The sequence below is a fragment of the Mus caroli genome, unplaced genomic scaffold (assembly GCF_978045245.1).
Source record: "Mus caroli unplaced genomic scaffold, Mus_caroli_1 scaffold_2, whole genome shotgun sequence".
In the NCBI taxonomy this organism is placed as follows: Eukaryota; Metazoa; Chordata; class Mammalia; order Rodentia; family Muridae; genus Mus; species Mus caroli.
Window position 1 is genome coordinate 27,585,863 of NW_028227257.1, and position 16,699 is coordinate 27,602,561.

The following is a 16,699-nucleotide window of genomic DNA, read 5'->3' on the forward strand; positions in this document are numbered from 1 at the left end:
CTGACTCTGCCCTTTGACTTCCCAGTCCAGCTGGGGAAGCCAGACAGTCCCTGGGTGAAGCCAAGAGATTAAATAGAATAATAAATAGATAAATAAATAAATACACAAATAAATAGCGGAAGGGGCCCTGCCGGACGAGGGGATGTGTCCATGGGTGAGGTGCTCCAGGCTGTTCTCTAGCAACGGCAAGAGGCGAACCTGTAGTCCTGGGGCGAGGGAAAGTGCTCAGATAGTCTGGGAAATCGCAGCTCCAGGCCTGGGGCCTAGACAGGAACTTTCCTGGGGCAAGAGGGGTCACCTGAGAGGGCAGAGCCTTGGGCTGCCTCCCAAGTCTGTTCCCGACTAGGAAAACTGAGGACTGGGGAGCTACTAGTGGGAAGATGGAGCTGGAGAGAGCAGGATGTCTGATGAGATCCGGGAAGACTGAAAATGTCAGGTGGAATCGTGTGTGTAAGTGGCTGGACCTAAGGCCCAAGCAATGGAGGGGCTCAGGAATAGACAGGCAGAGGACTCCAAGAGTGGTGAAGATTAGATTCCGGGATGGGGACACACACACACACACACACACACACGAAAATTCAGCAGAGACCCAAGGGATTGGACTGTGTGGACAGGGAAACTGAGGCAGATAGGAAATCAAGGGTACATTTGGGTTTGGATTGAGGGCTCCAATAGAGGAATGGCCAATGACTCTGCTTAGAAATGAAAAGAAAGATCTAGTTAAGGAGGACAGCCTAGAGTCGGGGCCGGAGAAACTTCCAGCGCCGGGACCTGGAAGAGGTACGGACCTGGTGCCTGAGTTGGGAGCCTTGAAGGCCAGACATGGGGGTCAAGGTCCGAGTGGTGGCCAGAATGGACAAAGTGGGTGGGTGCGAAGGGAGATCCGATGCAGGAAATGAGTGGTGGGTTCAGTCGGGGGTTGAAAAGAAAGTTCTAGGCCAAGATGGGGTTCACCCCCACCCCACCGAGGGCGCAGGCAGGGGAGACGCAGACTGAGGGGTGGGAGAGAAGCCTCGGCGGGCATCCCGCATGGCAGAGGCTCAGCTGGCCGGGCCGGCGGGAGGCGGCGGCTCGGCGGCCTTAACGCACGCAGCCTCGCAGTGCTTGTGGAGGTAGGACTTGAGCGCGAAGCTCTTGTCGCACTGGCGGCAGCGGTAGTGCTTGAAGGCCGAGTGCGTCTGCATGTGCGCGCGCAGGTTGGAGCGGTCGGCGAAGGCCTTGCCGCAGTGCGCGCAGCCAAAGGGCTTCTCGCCGGTGTGCGAGCGCATGTGGCCCTGGAGCAGCCAGGGCCGGGAGAAGGCCTTGCCGCACACGCCGCACTTGTGGCGCAGGTTGTGCGTGAGCACGTGCATGGCGAGCGCGGGCATGGACACGTAGGCCTTGCCGCACGTCGGGCACTTGCGCGCCAGCTGGCTGTCCAGGCTGCGGTGCGTCTGCTTGTGGCGGCTCAGGTTCGACGACGTGGCGTACGTCTTGCCGCACTCTGCGCATGCGTGCCGGTGCCCGCCTCCCGCCGTCGCCCCCGAGCGCCCCGCGCGCTCCCCGCCGCCGCCGCCACCGCCGCCGCCGCCCGCGTCCCCTGCACCCGCCGCGTCCCCGCCAGCCCCGGCCCGGCGCCGCCGCGAACGCCCGTCAGAGATGAAGAAGGCGTCCATGGAGTAGCTGTCGGTCACGGCCGCCTCCCCGCGGAAGTAGCGCGCCGACAGGCTGGACTGTGGGCTCTCGGGGTCGCTGTACTCTTCGGACGCCGCGGCCGGGTAGGCGGGCTCGGCGGGCGCCAGCTCCAACCCCGGCTTCTGCTCGCCATCGTAACCGCTGGGGGGCAGACAGTGCGCCACATAACCTGCGGGTGACAAAGAGGGGCATGAGGCCGGAGTGGGATGGGTTGTTCCCCGCAGGCCGCCCTACAACAGTGTGAGCCCAGCAGACTGCCCACTCAGGTCTCGAATCTCCCTGGGTGGACCTCTGTTGGTGCAGAGGTTGGCTCAGTTCTGTCCATTTGCCCTTCACTGTTGCTAGTACGCACAGCAGTGGAGGTAGCTTTACGCTCTGTAAAAGGAGAGAGACTGAGGCACAGGGGCACAAGTAAGCTGTCTAAGCGTGGAGCAGCCTCTGCACTCCAAAGATGCCCTCCCACACCCCAAGAATGTTCTGCCTTTCCACCTCTGTTACATGCGCAAATCTCTGCCTTTTATTTTATTTTTTATTTTTATTTTTGTTAGGAGACTAAGTCGCCCTGGCTGTCCTAGGACTTGCAGTGTAGTTAATTAAGCTGGCCTGGAATTCACAAAGATCCTCCTGTCTCAGCCTCTCAGAGTGCTGGAATTAAAGGCATTAAATACTACAATGGCCTTTGCCTTCGTGGCATTTTCTTTTTTAAAAAAATATTTATTTATTTATTTATTTATTTATTATATGTAAGTATACTGTAGCTGTCTTCAGACACTCCAGAAGAGAGCATCAGATTTCATTATGGATGGTTATGAGCCACCATGTGGTTGCTGGGATTTGAATTCAGGATCTTTGGAAGAGCAGTCGGGGCTCTTAACCACTGAGCCATCTCACCAGCCCTCGTTGCATTTTCTTATCTGCGAAATGGAGCTTATAGGTGGTGCATGTGTTGGCCCAGGTACTGGGAGCGAGAGGGAGGCTGCAGCAGGAGTATCATTTGAGGTCAGGAATTTGAGACCAGTCTGAGCAGCACAGGGAGATCTTGTCTTCATAAATGCTTACTTTGAATGGGACTTGCAATTAATTGGACACCCCGCTCCAGAGTCTTTAACAGAACCCAATATAAAGTGATGGCTGATAAACGTGTGAGTATGAAGTGCTTACTGTATGCCAGCCTAGACATCATGCTTTACAAAGTTCAACTCAATGGTCATAGGAAATAGTATAATTATAGTTCCCATTTCACATGTAAAGAAATTGGGAGAGTGCACGATAATGCTATATAAATGCTAGCATAATAATTAGACTTCCTTCATTTTGCTTGAAAAAAATGGCTTTGATGAAGATTATTTAATTGTCTGCCTCTCCCCTTACACCTTGAATTCTCTAGGACTGGGTCTTTATCCTCCGCCCTCCCTGGCACACACAGTAGGTGTGCAATGAGTAAATGTTGCATAAAGGAATCAGAGTCCAGCTAGCCCCATGTGCTTGTTCCGGAGGACCTAACAGAGTCAAGAGTGTAGCATGCAGTAAGTACACCAAGATAGTTAGTGGCTCTTCCTGAGCCGTGTGTGTGTATGTGTGTGTGTGTGTTACAGACAGACACACAGACACAGATGTTCTCCACCTGTTCTACTGGAGTGTAGACCAGAAATCCTGTCTGTCATGTATTTGAGTGACTGCTGTATGGGCAGGCTGAAGGTCTCTCAGGGGACTCTGTAGGGGCGTCTGTAGAGCAGGGGCCACCCCATTTGTCTCTGACTCGCATGGCCTCTTCTGATCTTAGTCCTTTCCCTGGGGACCCTGGGGGCTGGGCTCCTCTGAGAGCTCCTGGCAGACATTGAGCAAACTTATCATCCAGCACTTAATTACCAAGTGTTCCCATTGTCCTTTGATTCCAGAGAACAATGGAGGTTAGGCCCTTTCCTCAGCTTTCACAGCTGAGGAGGGCCAGTCCCATTTGGCCCTCTCCATCTGACCTCAGGGACCTGTAACGCCCCTCTGCCCATGGCTTCCCCCGTGAAGGAGCAGCTGGCTTTGTAAGCACAGTTCCAGTTATGTCTGGCAGGCCGGGCACTTTGGCCAGCTTCTTTCCCTTAAAGGACCTGGCTCACCATCCTCCGGCCTCTGTCTTTTTTGGTATTTGGGATGGACACAGGTTGAAATCTGGACACACTACACGTCAACACTACCACTGTGTGTCCATTTTTCTCGGTCCTATCTGTGGCTTGCACGGGACCCTTTGCACATAGAACTGACTGAGAATCGGGGCGGATGACTCAGCAGGAAGGCCAGAGGCAAGGGGACAATGCTGGTGGAGATACAGTGGCTGGCCCAGAAGCAGTCATCCCCTCTCCCATTAGGTTTTGGTCTGGAAGGCCGGGACTGCCCATGCCAGGAGCCAGTCTGATACTTTGGTCAAGGGCTGGGTTATTTCTTTCGTGGGTATTCTCAGACCCTCTCCTCCTTCACCCTTTCCACACGGTGTCGTGAGCCATCTCCTGAGCACCTGCTGGGTGCCAGTAAGAGCTCTACTGCCATTTTGAGTCTTTATAGAAATCTCTGACAGAAAAGGAAACTGAGGTTTGGAGTGATGGGACTTTGCTCATGGGATGGAACACAGGGTGGACCCACTGCACTACTGTGTGTTCCTTGTACCTTAGGTGACACCCAAGGACAGGGTAGTGGCTAGGCCCCTCCTGTTTCCAGAACCCCAGCCAGTACATGCGGAGTGTCAGAGATGTGCCAGGCAGCCTGGCTCACCAGCTAGCAGCCAGGCTGTCAGCCATTCTGCCTGACATCCTCTTGGGACAGGTCCACACCTCACAGACCATGGAAAGGGGAGGACAGTTTGACTTCAGGACACAAGTGCTACAGCAGAATGACCTTGGACAAGTTGTCTTTCTGTGTCTTGGGTCCCTATAAATGAGGTAGGAGATGAGATCTGTTGGCAGAGGTCATGTGATTTGGTCTGGTCATGTGACCAGCACTTTATTTATTTAGGATTTTTGAGACAGGGTCTCACTATGTAGCTCTAGTCATCCTGGAACTCACTATGTAGACCAGACTGGCCTCATATTCACAGAGATAGCTTCCCAAGTAACGGGATTAAAGATTGCACATCACTATGCCCAGCAGTGACTGCCACTCTGTATGCTCTCTTGTTAATGGATGTTGGTTAAAAGCATAGCTTTGGAAGCTGTCTGCATTGGGGCTCTCACAGTATTGGCTCCACCTGTGTGGTTGTGGTGGTTTGAATGAGATGTCCTCCATAGGCTTAGCTGCTGGAATATTTATTTTATCCCAGTTGGTGACACTGTTTGGGCAGGTTTAGGAGGAGTGGCCTGAAGCAGGAAGTATGTCACTGGGGACAGGCTTTGACGTTTCAAAGCCTCATACCATTCCCAGTCTTCTCTCTCTGCTTTGTACTTGCCATTGAGAATGTAAGTTCTCAGCTTCCTGTTCCAGCCACCACACCTCCGCTCTGCCATCATGGCCTTACACAGCTATGGAGCCATAAGCCTAAATAAAGTCTTTTATAAAACATCTCCCCATTCAAGGTGTTTTATCATAGTGCAGTGGCCTCCGCCATCAGATCATCCCCTGTTCTCTCCTTTCCTCCCTTCCTCCCTCCCTCCTTTGGATTTGAGCCCAGGGCATTGTGCATGCTAGCCAAGCACTCTGATACTGAGTTACATTCCTGCCCCATAGCTGTGTGACCTTGGACAAAATACTCGACTCTGATGTGCCTTTACCATGTCAGTAGAGGACCCTCGCTGAGATGCCAGGCTCTGTTCAAAGTGTTTTTGCATGTGCGAGTGCATTCTAGCCTCACAACAGTGGGGTTAACCAAACGCCAAGCCCCAAGGAAGGTAAGTGACGCACCTGGGGACGTGCTCCGTGACTTGTTATTCTCTAACACTGGTTCACTGTCCCAACTTTCCCCAGCTGGATTTTTGTGTTATGGTCTCCTTAGCATCCATCTGGGAGCTTCTTGCTGCTTCTCTCTGGGCCTCTTTCTCCTCCTCTGCACTGTGTAATTTCCCCATCATGTTCTGAAGAAAAAGACTAGTGCATAGTAGGAGCTCAAGGATTTATTCCTACAGCCCCTGGCTCAGATGTGTGCTGCCTGTGGTGCCCTCTGCTGGTCACTTTCAGAACTGTAGCATCTTATCCTGATAACCGGGCTCTCTATGGAAATAGGGATTCCTCAAACAACAGCTGCTCGTTTGCCTAGAGCTACTTATGGGATTGCCTTCAGGAACAGCACCAAGGGCCCAGGCCTGATGTCCCGTGGCTAAGGATTTATCATCAGTTATGAATGTCATATGACAGCACTTTGCTTGGCCATGTTAGGATTGGGTGGTTCTTACTTTGTGATGTTAGCAGGTGGTTTAACCTCTCTGGGTTCAGCGTGCCTGGGAAGAAGGTTGACTAGGATGCACTAGAAACTTTTCTGTATCATGGCAAAGTGAATCCCTATGTGCTGTCCTTTGTCCCCTTTACATCTGACTCCTCGCTCCCCTTTCTCTTCCAATCCACAGATGTCTCCCTATGTGACCCTGGGCAAAGGACTCAGGATCTGCACAAGGGAGTTCATAATGGAGGGGGAGGAGATACTGCACGTTAGGAGCTCAGTCCAATACCAGGCACAGGCATCCAACCTCTCAAGCCATTGTCATTTTCATTCCCGTGTTGCCTGATGATGTCCAGAGATGTAGTGTCTCAGGCTGCTGTGTGACCTTTGACGTCATCTTTGGCCTGAACCTTGGAAGATCCTTAATACCAGGCCTTCAGCCTTAGCATAGACCCCACTCAGGGTTGGGATATACAAGGTTAGTTATCCTCCAGCTGACAAGCAGAGAAAGGTCTCTTTTGATTGGGTCTTGCTAAAGTGGGGCACAAAGGAAAGACACTTGGCTCACCTCCCCCCACCCCACCCCGACTCCTGTCCATAGCTGTGTTGACCTCAGATAAGTGCTGGGGCCTCTATAGTCTGAAATCCCCCCATTCTGGACAAGGAGCAGAAGAACCTGTCCTGTGCTTATGGGAAGGACTTGGAAGGTGTGCATGCCACCTGAGAATGCCCAAGAGTCTACATGCTTTGGACTGTAACATCCATTTAAAAAAACCAATCTGTTACCCCAGGAGTGATAGAAAGAGAAACGATGAGGCTTTTAACACGCTGGAGCCCATCTCCTCATGTACCTGCCTGATCCTGAGGTGGGAGAGGGCATCTTACAATCCTACTGTGTCTGTTGGCCTTGCCGTCAATGCCAGCCAGCCCTGGGAACAGGTGCTGCAGCATGCCAGAAGCCTGGTGAAGGCAGAGGACTCTCCCAAGGTCACTAGACAGGGAGTCAGGCTTCAGGATCCGCAGCCACTATTTTCTCCAGAACACCAGAGAGAGACTGGAGGCCTGCAGAGAAGGGAAGAGAAGCAGCTGGGTGGGGGTGGGGGTGTCTTCCAGTAGTGCCACATGTGGCCTGTGTCTCGTGGGCCAGTGAGGTGATGGAGTGGGGAGGAACTGCCGCTCTGGAAAATGGTCCAGCTTTCTGGACTTGTTTGTAACTGATACTCAGCCATAGTGACTCACATGAACTGAGCGTTTACGGTATGTGAGGCCCGTGCTGAGACTTATGACATCAGTGTAAGTCTAAGGTCATATCCTCCCATACCTTTCTGCAGAAGCTGGAACCTGGAGAGGGGCCTTGATCCCTGGGGTCAGAGCCTGCCTGTGGCCTCCTTTTCTTAATGTATAGGTCCAACCCAAAACTCTTCTCCCTAGTGTCCCCCAAGACTCCCAGGGTGCCAGATTTCCCCCAGGGAACTTCTAGCCCCAGTTCCCCCTCCCTGTTCTGAGATGGGCAGAAAAGGGGGCTCTTGGGTTCCTGGAGCGGACTCACCCCGCTGCAGTGGGGGCCACGGGGATGCTGCGTGGGTATATTTAGAGCTATTTCTTGCTGTGCCAGGGCCTCAGGCCTCAAGAATCAGCGCCAGCCAGCTGAGCAGAAAGCCAGGTCTGTCAGCAGCAAAGCAGGATAAAAATAGTTTCTCCTGTCTGCTCACAGAGCTGGGCAAAGGGGCTGGGTACCTCCCCCTCCCCCTATTATAGCATCTTTGTTAGCTGTTCCCTGGGCACTGGACCAGAATGACACCCACCTTTTCCAAAGGCCTGGCAGCTGGTACCTCTGAACATCTGCCCACAGAGGTGCAGGGGGCAGAGTGAGGGGTCTGGCTTAACACAACCCGGCTGTAGACCCTGGGGCTGATGCCTACTGACCCAAGGGGCTTCTAGAGAATTCCAGCTCTCCTCCCCCACCCTGACTCCTGAAATTCCCTGTGTTCTGGGCTTTCCTGACAGTGACCCAATTCCTGTGGCTCATAAGGAGGCTCACAGCTCTGTGGGAATCAATAGGAAAGACTTTACAAGGGGCTGTCGTGAGAGAAGCATGTGCCTTCAGGTCTGGAGTTATGCTGCACATGGCCCACCTCCCCAGTGTCCCTGATTTCTGCCCCAGGAGGGTACAATCAAAAATCTCTTCCAAAGTCCCTTACCCGGAGTCTGGCAGCAGATGCCTGCCCACTCCAGGAGAAAACAGAAAGTAGATCCAGAGGCCTGGGGCCCCAACTCTTTCAGCAGCATCCCAGCTAACCCCCAATAAGACCTCCAGGCGCCAGGCCCTAGAGCACCCAATAGGATGTATGACAGGCCCTACTGGCTATGCTCTTTATAGTCCTCCATGGCTTTTCTGCTCTGTAGATGGCAGCAATTCTTCCAGGCTGCTCTCCCTTAGCACAGTGGGTATGTGTGCACATGTGTGTGGCCCCAGAGTTGCTGGGCTGTATACTGTGACTGACCTAAGGGCCCTCTCAGGAATCACCGCCAGCCCCCCAACTCTGCGCTGATCCCAGATTACACGTGGGTATTTTTCCATACTCCCACTGAATCCTGATAATTCACAGGGCAACTTGAGTCCCTAGTCAGAGCTGAACTAGGTCATGCCTAGCTGTCCCTTTCACGAGAGAGAAACTGAGGCTAATGAAGATGAGCTAAAGCTACCCCAAAATTCCATCCCAGCCAGGCTGAGATGGATCTGGAATAACCTTGGGCTGGAAATTGGACCTAGATCTTAGTCCTGGGCCCAGAATCTTTTTTTTTTTTTTTTTTTTTTAAGATTTATTTATTGTTATATGTGAGCTGTCTTCAGACACACCATAAGAGGGCATCAGATCTCATTACGGATGGTTGTGAGCCACCATGTGGTTGCTGGGAGTTGAACTCAGGACCTTCAGAAGAGCAGTCGGTGCTCTTAACCGCTGAGCCATCTCGCCAGTCCCCTGGTCCCAGAATCTTGAGCTGGCCCATTTTCATTTGGCCCTGTAACTTTAGATACTGAACTTGGACGAAGTCTGGGCCTAGTCCTCAACCTGAAGTTGGGTATCAACAATAGACCTGGACATGTAAATGTCTTTAATGTAGATCTCAACTCTAGACCAAGATCAACATGCCAAAGGCCATATGGTTTCAAACACATGGTCCTACTGTGTGTCCTTGGGCACCCACCCTGCCTTCTTTGGGTTCCCTCTGCTGAGGAGTTGAGATAGCCCTCTGCATCCCAAGATGGACTTTTTGAGGTGTGGGAAGGATATACTGCAACTGAGTCTATTAGCTGGCCTCCCAGGCCCAGCTCTGGAGCGACTACTTGGCGCCATCAGAGGCAGCAAAAGGAAGTGGGAGCCAGTATAATGTGGTCAGCTAGATAAGCCCATGGGTAGGATAGGAGCGCTCCTCAGCCTGCTGGGGAAGGCTTAATGTAGCTGCAGAGGGCAGACAACTGTGTTATTGGATCGGCATTGATCCCTGTCTGCCAGGGAGGGTGCACTCTGCAAGGGTGTGGGTAGGACAGGGCTGGGGGGGGGGCTTGGCTCCCAGCTGGAGGCTAGAGGCAAGTGCGAGGGGAGGTGGACACTCCAGGAGATGTCCTTGGCAGCGGTCCACAGAGACCACTGATATGCAGGCGGTAAGCAGCTGCTTTCTTTAAACTGTAGAGTCCCAGCAGAGCAGTGGGCTCAGGGGCTTAGAGGGTAGGCCTGGTAGAGTTGGGGATCTAGGTTTCAGGGGGTGGGGGATAAAGGAGAGTGTGAGTTGGCATTTCTATGCTCAGAGGTACCTTGGAAGCAAGATTTAAAAAAAAAAAGGCTCTCTGGAAGAAGCTGACTGTAGAGGGGTCACAGGAGCCAAGGGGAAGAAGGTACGTCTTGTTGAAAGGCTGGGAAGATTAGATCTTATCTCTTTTTTTCTTCTAGAAGCTCTAGAAGACTCTATCCTGAGTTCTTCCAAGTTGGAGGGAGTGTCCCTTCCCTATCTGAGGTTCTGTGGACTTGGAGTCAGTCTGGAAGCAAGTACACATGATGTTTACTGTCAGAGGCTAAGAAAGGAATAGAAAAGAGTGGGGGAAGGAGTGTGCGTTTGTGTGTGTGCGTGTGCGTGTGTGTAGGGTTGTTCTCTAGGAATCCTCTAGAATTCTTAGGCACTCCCAGAGCCAGAGGAGTCTACTTCATTTGGGGTCCTGTGCCTTTATAAGGAACCCCATTTGACTTCTACATCTACAGTTCCCCCTTCCACGCCCATCACCCCCAGTCTCATCTTAACCCTGCACCCCAAGCTGCAGAAATGGCTTGTAAGAGGATCTCTCTAATAACTGGAACTACCTCCAGCCCCAGGCTGTCCCTCCTCCTTTCTCTTCTCCCTCTATACATCCCTCTTTCTCTTCATCTCCCCCTCCCCTCTTTCTCCTTGTTTACCCAGCACACTTACACATGCTGGGAGAGAGAGAAAAACTGTCAGCTCAGCAATTTTTCACACTTCCCTCAAACGCTCAGCAAGGTTATTTCCGGCAGAGCGGAGAAACAACGGGCCACCAGGAGCCGGCAGGCTCTCTGAGGACCCTCAGAACACTTACTCATGCAGGGAGCCCTATTGCACAGTTCTGGACCACACCCCATCAGGGAAGAGGCCCTTGAAAAACAAGGCAGAACAGACCCTATGTTTTCTTGTTGAAAGGCTATAAGAGCCATCCTTCCTGATTTCCACACAGCCAACAAGACAAGGTGGCCCAGGCTGGATGACCTATTCTTCCATGAGACAGCTGGCAGAGACCGAAATCTGGGAAAACTTCCCTTCTCAGACATAGTAGGGTTGAAGAGAACCCCCAAGAAAACCATGACAGCGGATCTCAGCACTCCCTTAGACCCAGTGTCTTCCACATTAGTTAACCTTCCACAGAAACAGAGCTTGCCAAACTTGGAAGGATGCTTACTTAGTTCATGACATCTAAACTCTTGCACTTGTGGGGAGACTGAGGACCAGAGAAGGGAAGTCACTTGCCCAAGGTCATGGTACAAGTCACAGACCCAGAGCTACCCTATTGAGTTACAAGCCAGGCAGGTGATTAGAGCAGCTCCCGGGCTTCCCCAAAGGCAAGGGAGTTGATCCCTTTAGGAAAGGGACAAAGACAGGGATGGTTTTAGGCTACTGAACCTGGCAGGACCTGCATAAAGACAACTCCATTTCCATCTGTACTTCCCATCATTCACTAAGGGGCTTTTTCCAAAGCTTGTTTGGACAGAATTCAAGGCAAGGCATTCTCCTGCCTCCCTTCTGAGGAACAGCCTGCAGTTTTGGCTGTGCATGAGAAATTCTCTGGGTTTCTCTGGGTTTCCTCAGCTGGCCCGGGGACAGGATCAAGCAAGCGGCTGCAGGAGTTTTATGTTAGTCTCCTAAGGGATCCTATGGATTCCATACCTGTGGAGACTTAACTTCCTACCAGCTTCCAGCACAGGTTCCCCAGCCTTGGCACAACCCAGGGTCCACTATGTTCTGTCAGCCATCTGGGCTTCTGCCTCTCCCCCCAACCCCCAAGGTCCCGGAGGTCAAGAAAACAGGATAGCAGAGTGGGAGATGTAGGCAGAGCAATTGGTGTGTGTGTGTGTCTGTGTCTGTGTGTCTGTGTGTTCTGTAGGTAGCTAAGTGGTGCCAGGAGCTGAGGGGCTCTAAGAAGCATCCTTGATCACTGTCTAACTTCTTTGACCTTGATGAGGTCACAGAGCCATTTGTTGAGCATCTTCTCTTTACCTGACTTGGCAGGATGCTGGCATGTGGCTGCGTGATTGGAAGTCCCCTAGGAAATGCCCCCATCCGCCTGGGTTCCGTCTGCTACTTCAGTGGCAGTGCGGCAGGGTGCCCAGTTAGACTCACTCTTAGTGCCTTGCTCCTCGCTTGTCTTCCCCTACCCCTGTGATGTCAGATGTCTCACTACCAAAGTAACCCCTCCTTCCCAGACACCTGTCCTGGAGGGGTTGCTGGATGCTATGATGATCATCCCTTGGTGGGGAATAGGTTCACAGAAGAACCCCACTCTTGCCCTCTGAAGGTCATCCCCTTTGGGGCTTGCATGACCTCTTGTCCCCCAAATCCTTCTCCTGACAAGAACTTGCTCCAAGAAGAGATGGGATGTGGGGGTGGGGCGGGATGTGGAGGGTTTCAGGGGACCTGCAGTTTTGGTTGTTGGGGTAGGGTGAGAAACTGTAGAGAGGGGGTACAGTCTAGGGGACCAGGAGGCACGCTAGGGAAATCCCTTCCAATAATCTCATCCTTTGAGTCCCTAAGACAGGCCCAGCCTTTGGCAGGCATGTGGCGGAGGGTAACAAAAGAGTTGGAGAGAGGAGGGCTGGAGAGCACTTGTCTGCCATTGCCAGGGGGAGTATGGTTGAAAGGGGGGCGGGTGCTCCCACTTTGCCCAGAGAGCCAATCTCCTCTCCCCAGGGACTGGCAGTCCTGGTCCCTTACCTTCCCACCAGGGAACACGCAGGCAGCCAGCCTCTCTCCCTCAACAGTGTGAGGGTATTACAAGCCACCCCCACTAGCCTTTTAGGGGCGTCCTCTCTCTGTCACCCCTCACTCCAGCCGTATTCTAGGGCCACAACTTTCAAAGTCCCGGCTGGCGCGTGGCTGCGGGATGAGCCGACCCCTGCCACTTTCCTTTGTACGACCTAGCCCCAGCCCCGCCCGGCCGGTCCTCTGGAAGTCCCGGGGGTGCTCTCGGCCACGAACGTCTCCTCCGCGGTTCCCTGCTGCAGCCCAAGTTGGGGACCCTCCGTTTCCCTCCCCCAGGGCCCACTCACCGTTGTCCCCCGGAGGCCCGCGGGTGCCAGGCAGCACGTAGGCAGTCTCCAGGGGGTGGTAGGTGGGGGCTGGCACCCCGCTGCACTGGAAGCCATCCGCTTTGATCTTCTTCACCAGGAAGGAACGCGGCATGGTGCAGCCGGGCGGGGGGCTCTCAGGGCACGGGAGGCCCGGTGGGGGAGGCGGCCGGCCGGCGCGATTGGCTGTCGGCGCCGGCTTCAGCACTGGACAGCTCCCAGCGGGCGGGCGGCCGCGGAGCCGGCGGGGTGGCGACGGTCGCGGCTCGGGCTCGGATGCCGCTCGGGCGCGGCGACGGCGGCGGCGGCGGCGGCGGCGCGCACACAGGCGGTCGCTGGAGCTGTGCTCAGCACTCCGGCTGCCGGCTTTATATGGGACGCAGGCTGGAGGAGATCAGGTGGTCCCCCAGCAATGGAACTGTTCAGCGCTCTAATCCATCAAATGTCCCCCAGGACAATCGCTCCGCACACGTTCCCCTGAACCGGCGGTGGGGGCAGGCCAGGCGCAGAGAGGAACGAGCAGTGAGCAGGCAGGAGGGGAGAGAGTGAGAGGGACACAGGCGGGGAGGGAGGGAGAGAGAGAGAGAGAGAGAGAGAGAGAGAGAGAGAGAGAGAGAGAGAGAGAGAGAGAGAGAGAGAGAGAGAGAGAATGAATCAGAATGTGTGCGTCTGTGTGTGTGTGTGTGTGTGTGTGTGTGAGAGAGAGAGAGAGAGAGAGAGAGAGAGAGAGAGAGAGAGAGAGAGAGAGAGGACAAAAAGACAGGAGAAACAGACAAGAAAGGCACGGGGAGAAAGTGGCAAAACACTCAGGCGCCCGCAAGAGAAAAAGCACACACAAAAAGGATGCTCTCCACACACACCCTGAGGGGGATGCGAAGAAAGGGAAAGAAAGGTGCTAAATAGAGGGAGAAGACAAGAAGATTGAAGGATGAGCTGCCCGAGCAGGTGGGATTCAGGCACATTAGGACAGGGGGAGGAGGATGTAAGAGTAAGCCGGCCAGACACCACCCTCTGCCTGTGGCCGGCTCCCTCTGCCCCAGTTCTGAAGTGGCAATCTGGATGCCCAGATCTAACTAGTCTCCCTGCCCCCAGCTTGGGCTCCTACTAGAGCCCCCTGTTGGGTTTGGGATTCAACTTTCTTCTTCAGAACTGGTGGAAGGAGCGGGTCCCCCATGCCGATGACGGCCTCGCTCAGCCGGTCCTGTTCCGGTGCCTAGCTCAGGCGAGCGCTGCGAGAGGAAGTGAAAATCGCCCAGTAATTAATTTCCCTGCTGCCGGGGGGTGGTGGTTTTGACACATCCGAGGCTGTGTCTTTCCCTGAAGCGGGGGAGCAGACAATAGAGACACGTGGACTGCTAAGGGAGAAGGGGGAAGGGAGGGGGAGCGGGGCTCCTGCTGGAACTCTTTGCAGGTCAGCTCCTTTGTCTCTGGATGGATCTAAGTAGACCCCCCCCCCAATCCAGTCCAAATCTAGGAGAGCAACCATGCCTTGGAACTAAGGAACCGGAAGGCGCAGAGGCAGCCAGGCAAACCCCGGGGTGGTGGATCAGCCAGAGCAAATGTTGGATAAGGTCAGTGTGCCGGAGTACCAGTATTGGACTCTGGGGATGCAGGGCTCTTCCTGGACCATAGCATCTATTATGGATGTAAAACTGATGGAGTGGGGATATCCTTGGGGACTGGGTCCTCCAGTGTCAATTGGGAGTGGAAGATCTAGTCACACAGAGAGTCAGCAGCAGTTTTCAAACCTTTAAGTGTCCTCTGGCACCCTGAAGTCAAGGGCTCTGATAGTCCTGGAAGTGTGGCTAAGAAATCTCCCAGTAACATTTGGGTACCTGGTCTTGCCAAGATTCTGTACAATCTGGGAGTCTCTGCTTATTTTTCTAGCTACATTGTGTCCTTTCCTGTCCCTTGGGACATTTATTATTATTATTATTATTATTATTATTATTATTATTCCTCAGATGACCTCAGCCCTTAACTGATGTTCCTCCTCATCACCTTGTCCTCCAGCCTCAAGGAGGCTGCTTCCAGCTCCTTAACCTGGCTACCCTCTAGGACTCTTTAAAAGACGACAGGGTATCCCTTACCCTATTGTCCTCAAGACTTAGCCCTCCTATAGAGGGTGACCTTGACTTCTACCATTGTAGACAAAGCCAGCTTGCCCACCAGCCTCTGATCCTATAAGGTAAGGAATGCCTATCTATAACACAGCATACTCCCAACAATGTGCACTGGGGTCTCCCAGCACTCTTACCGTATAGCTGTAGAACCTTGGGCAAGTTGCCCAACTAATGTGTGCCTCAGTTTCTGCATTTATAAATGGAAATAATGCTTGCTGCTGGCTCAGGTGTTGCTGAGAGCATTATAGGAGTTGTCACCTATAAAGGGATTAGGATGTTGATTGGCATAGGAAGTGCCCCTAGTCCCCACTGTCTTGGAGCTGATAGCCAAGGACAGTGAATAAACACTGACCAGGGAATGTGTATGTTGATTCTATTCTTCCAAAGGGGTGTTTAGTGCTGAGGGGGGCGGAGGGAACCTAAGTACAAATGATGGAGGGTGCTGGGGCCTTTAGAGAAAGTGCCAACAAAGATTCCCTAGGGGAGGTGACACTTAGCCAAGATGCAAAACAGCCACAGGGGGGAAAAAAACAAGCAAAGAGTGCCAGAAGACATTGCTGGTTCAAAGGTTCTGGGACAGCAATGAGCTTGAACTTGAAGAGTGAGCAGTGGGCGGTGATGCAGCTAGGACACTGGCTGGGCCAGATCACGGAGTGCTCACAAAGCCTGGAGTGAGTGAAGAATGGTGCACAGCAGTGATGCTGAGCAGAAGACTAGATGGCCTTGTTGAATGCAGGGAAAACACTGGCTTCTGTCTAGAAGGGGCTGTCTGTGTGCTATGGCTCTCATTTGTGGTAGTGCTTTATTCCTTGTTCTGTGCTAGGCCTTGGACTTTGTTTCCTCTATGAGTGCCCAGGACACTGAGGACAAATAAAACAAGTAGGTACCAAGAAGCTCACTTATGCCTGTTCAAAGGTTCCACCACACCAACCCCATGTCTCAGGGATGGCAGAACAGAGCCCAGATTGCTTGCCAAGGTCCCAAGGGTTCACAATGTCTAGGAGGGAGCTGGATCTGGACTCCTTCTTCGTCATGGTTTCCCATTGGACAGGTCATAGATTGACTTGTCCATTCAGTGGCCAGTAATGTCTCCACAGAGGTGATGTATCTCTGTTCACCAGTATCCAGGGTGAGGTCCCACACCTTTGATCTCATTGAGGAGGTGACTCGGACATCTTTAGCTGCTGTGATGGTTAGTTTTAATTGTCAACTGGACACAGTTGAGAACCACCTGGAGTGTCTCAATAAAGAATTGTTTAGATCAGCTTGGCTTCTGATAGTGCTGCAAAGGCTTTTCTTAATGGCATTAATTGAGGTGGGAAACTACAGCTCACTAAAGGTTTAGGTCCTGGACCATATAGGAGAGAAAAAATTAAGCTGAAGATAAGCACTTTCGAATCTGTTTCTCTCTCTGTTCTTGACTCTCAGTGTAGCTAGCTCTTTCAAATCCCTGCCTTGACTTCCTTGCAATTATAAACTGTAACCTGGAATTCTGAGTGGAAATAAACCTGTCTCCCCCAACTTTATTTTGCTGTTGCTTTAGACTCCTTGTGTATGAGTGTTTTGCCTGCATTGTGTGTATGTGCACCATGTGTGTGCCTGAAGAACTCAGAAGAGAGCATTAGATCCCCTGGAACTGAACCCAGGTGTCCTGCAAGAGCAATAACTGCTCTTAACTGCTGAGCCATCTCTCTAAATCC

The 16,699-nt window shown here is 52.8% G+C and overlaps 1 protein-coding gene across 1 annotated transcript; it reads right to left on the reverse strand.

Moving 5' to 3' along the window:
• Positions 1-565: 565 nt before the first annotated feature.
• Scrt2 (scratch family transcriptional repressor 2) lies at positions 566-13,062 on the reverse strand. The gene is made up of 2 exons (XM_021149865.3): positions 12,859-13,062; positions 566-1,843 (listed from the first exon to the last, which is right to left on the reverse strand). Exons 1-2 carry the CDS (start codon positions 12,989-12,991, stop codon positions 1,041-1,043), a joined length of 936 nt encoding a protein of 311 aa, XP_021005524.1. The 5' UTR covers positions 12,992-13,062; the 3' UTR covers positions 566-1,040.
• Positions 13,063-16,699: the final 3,637 nt, after the last annotated feature.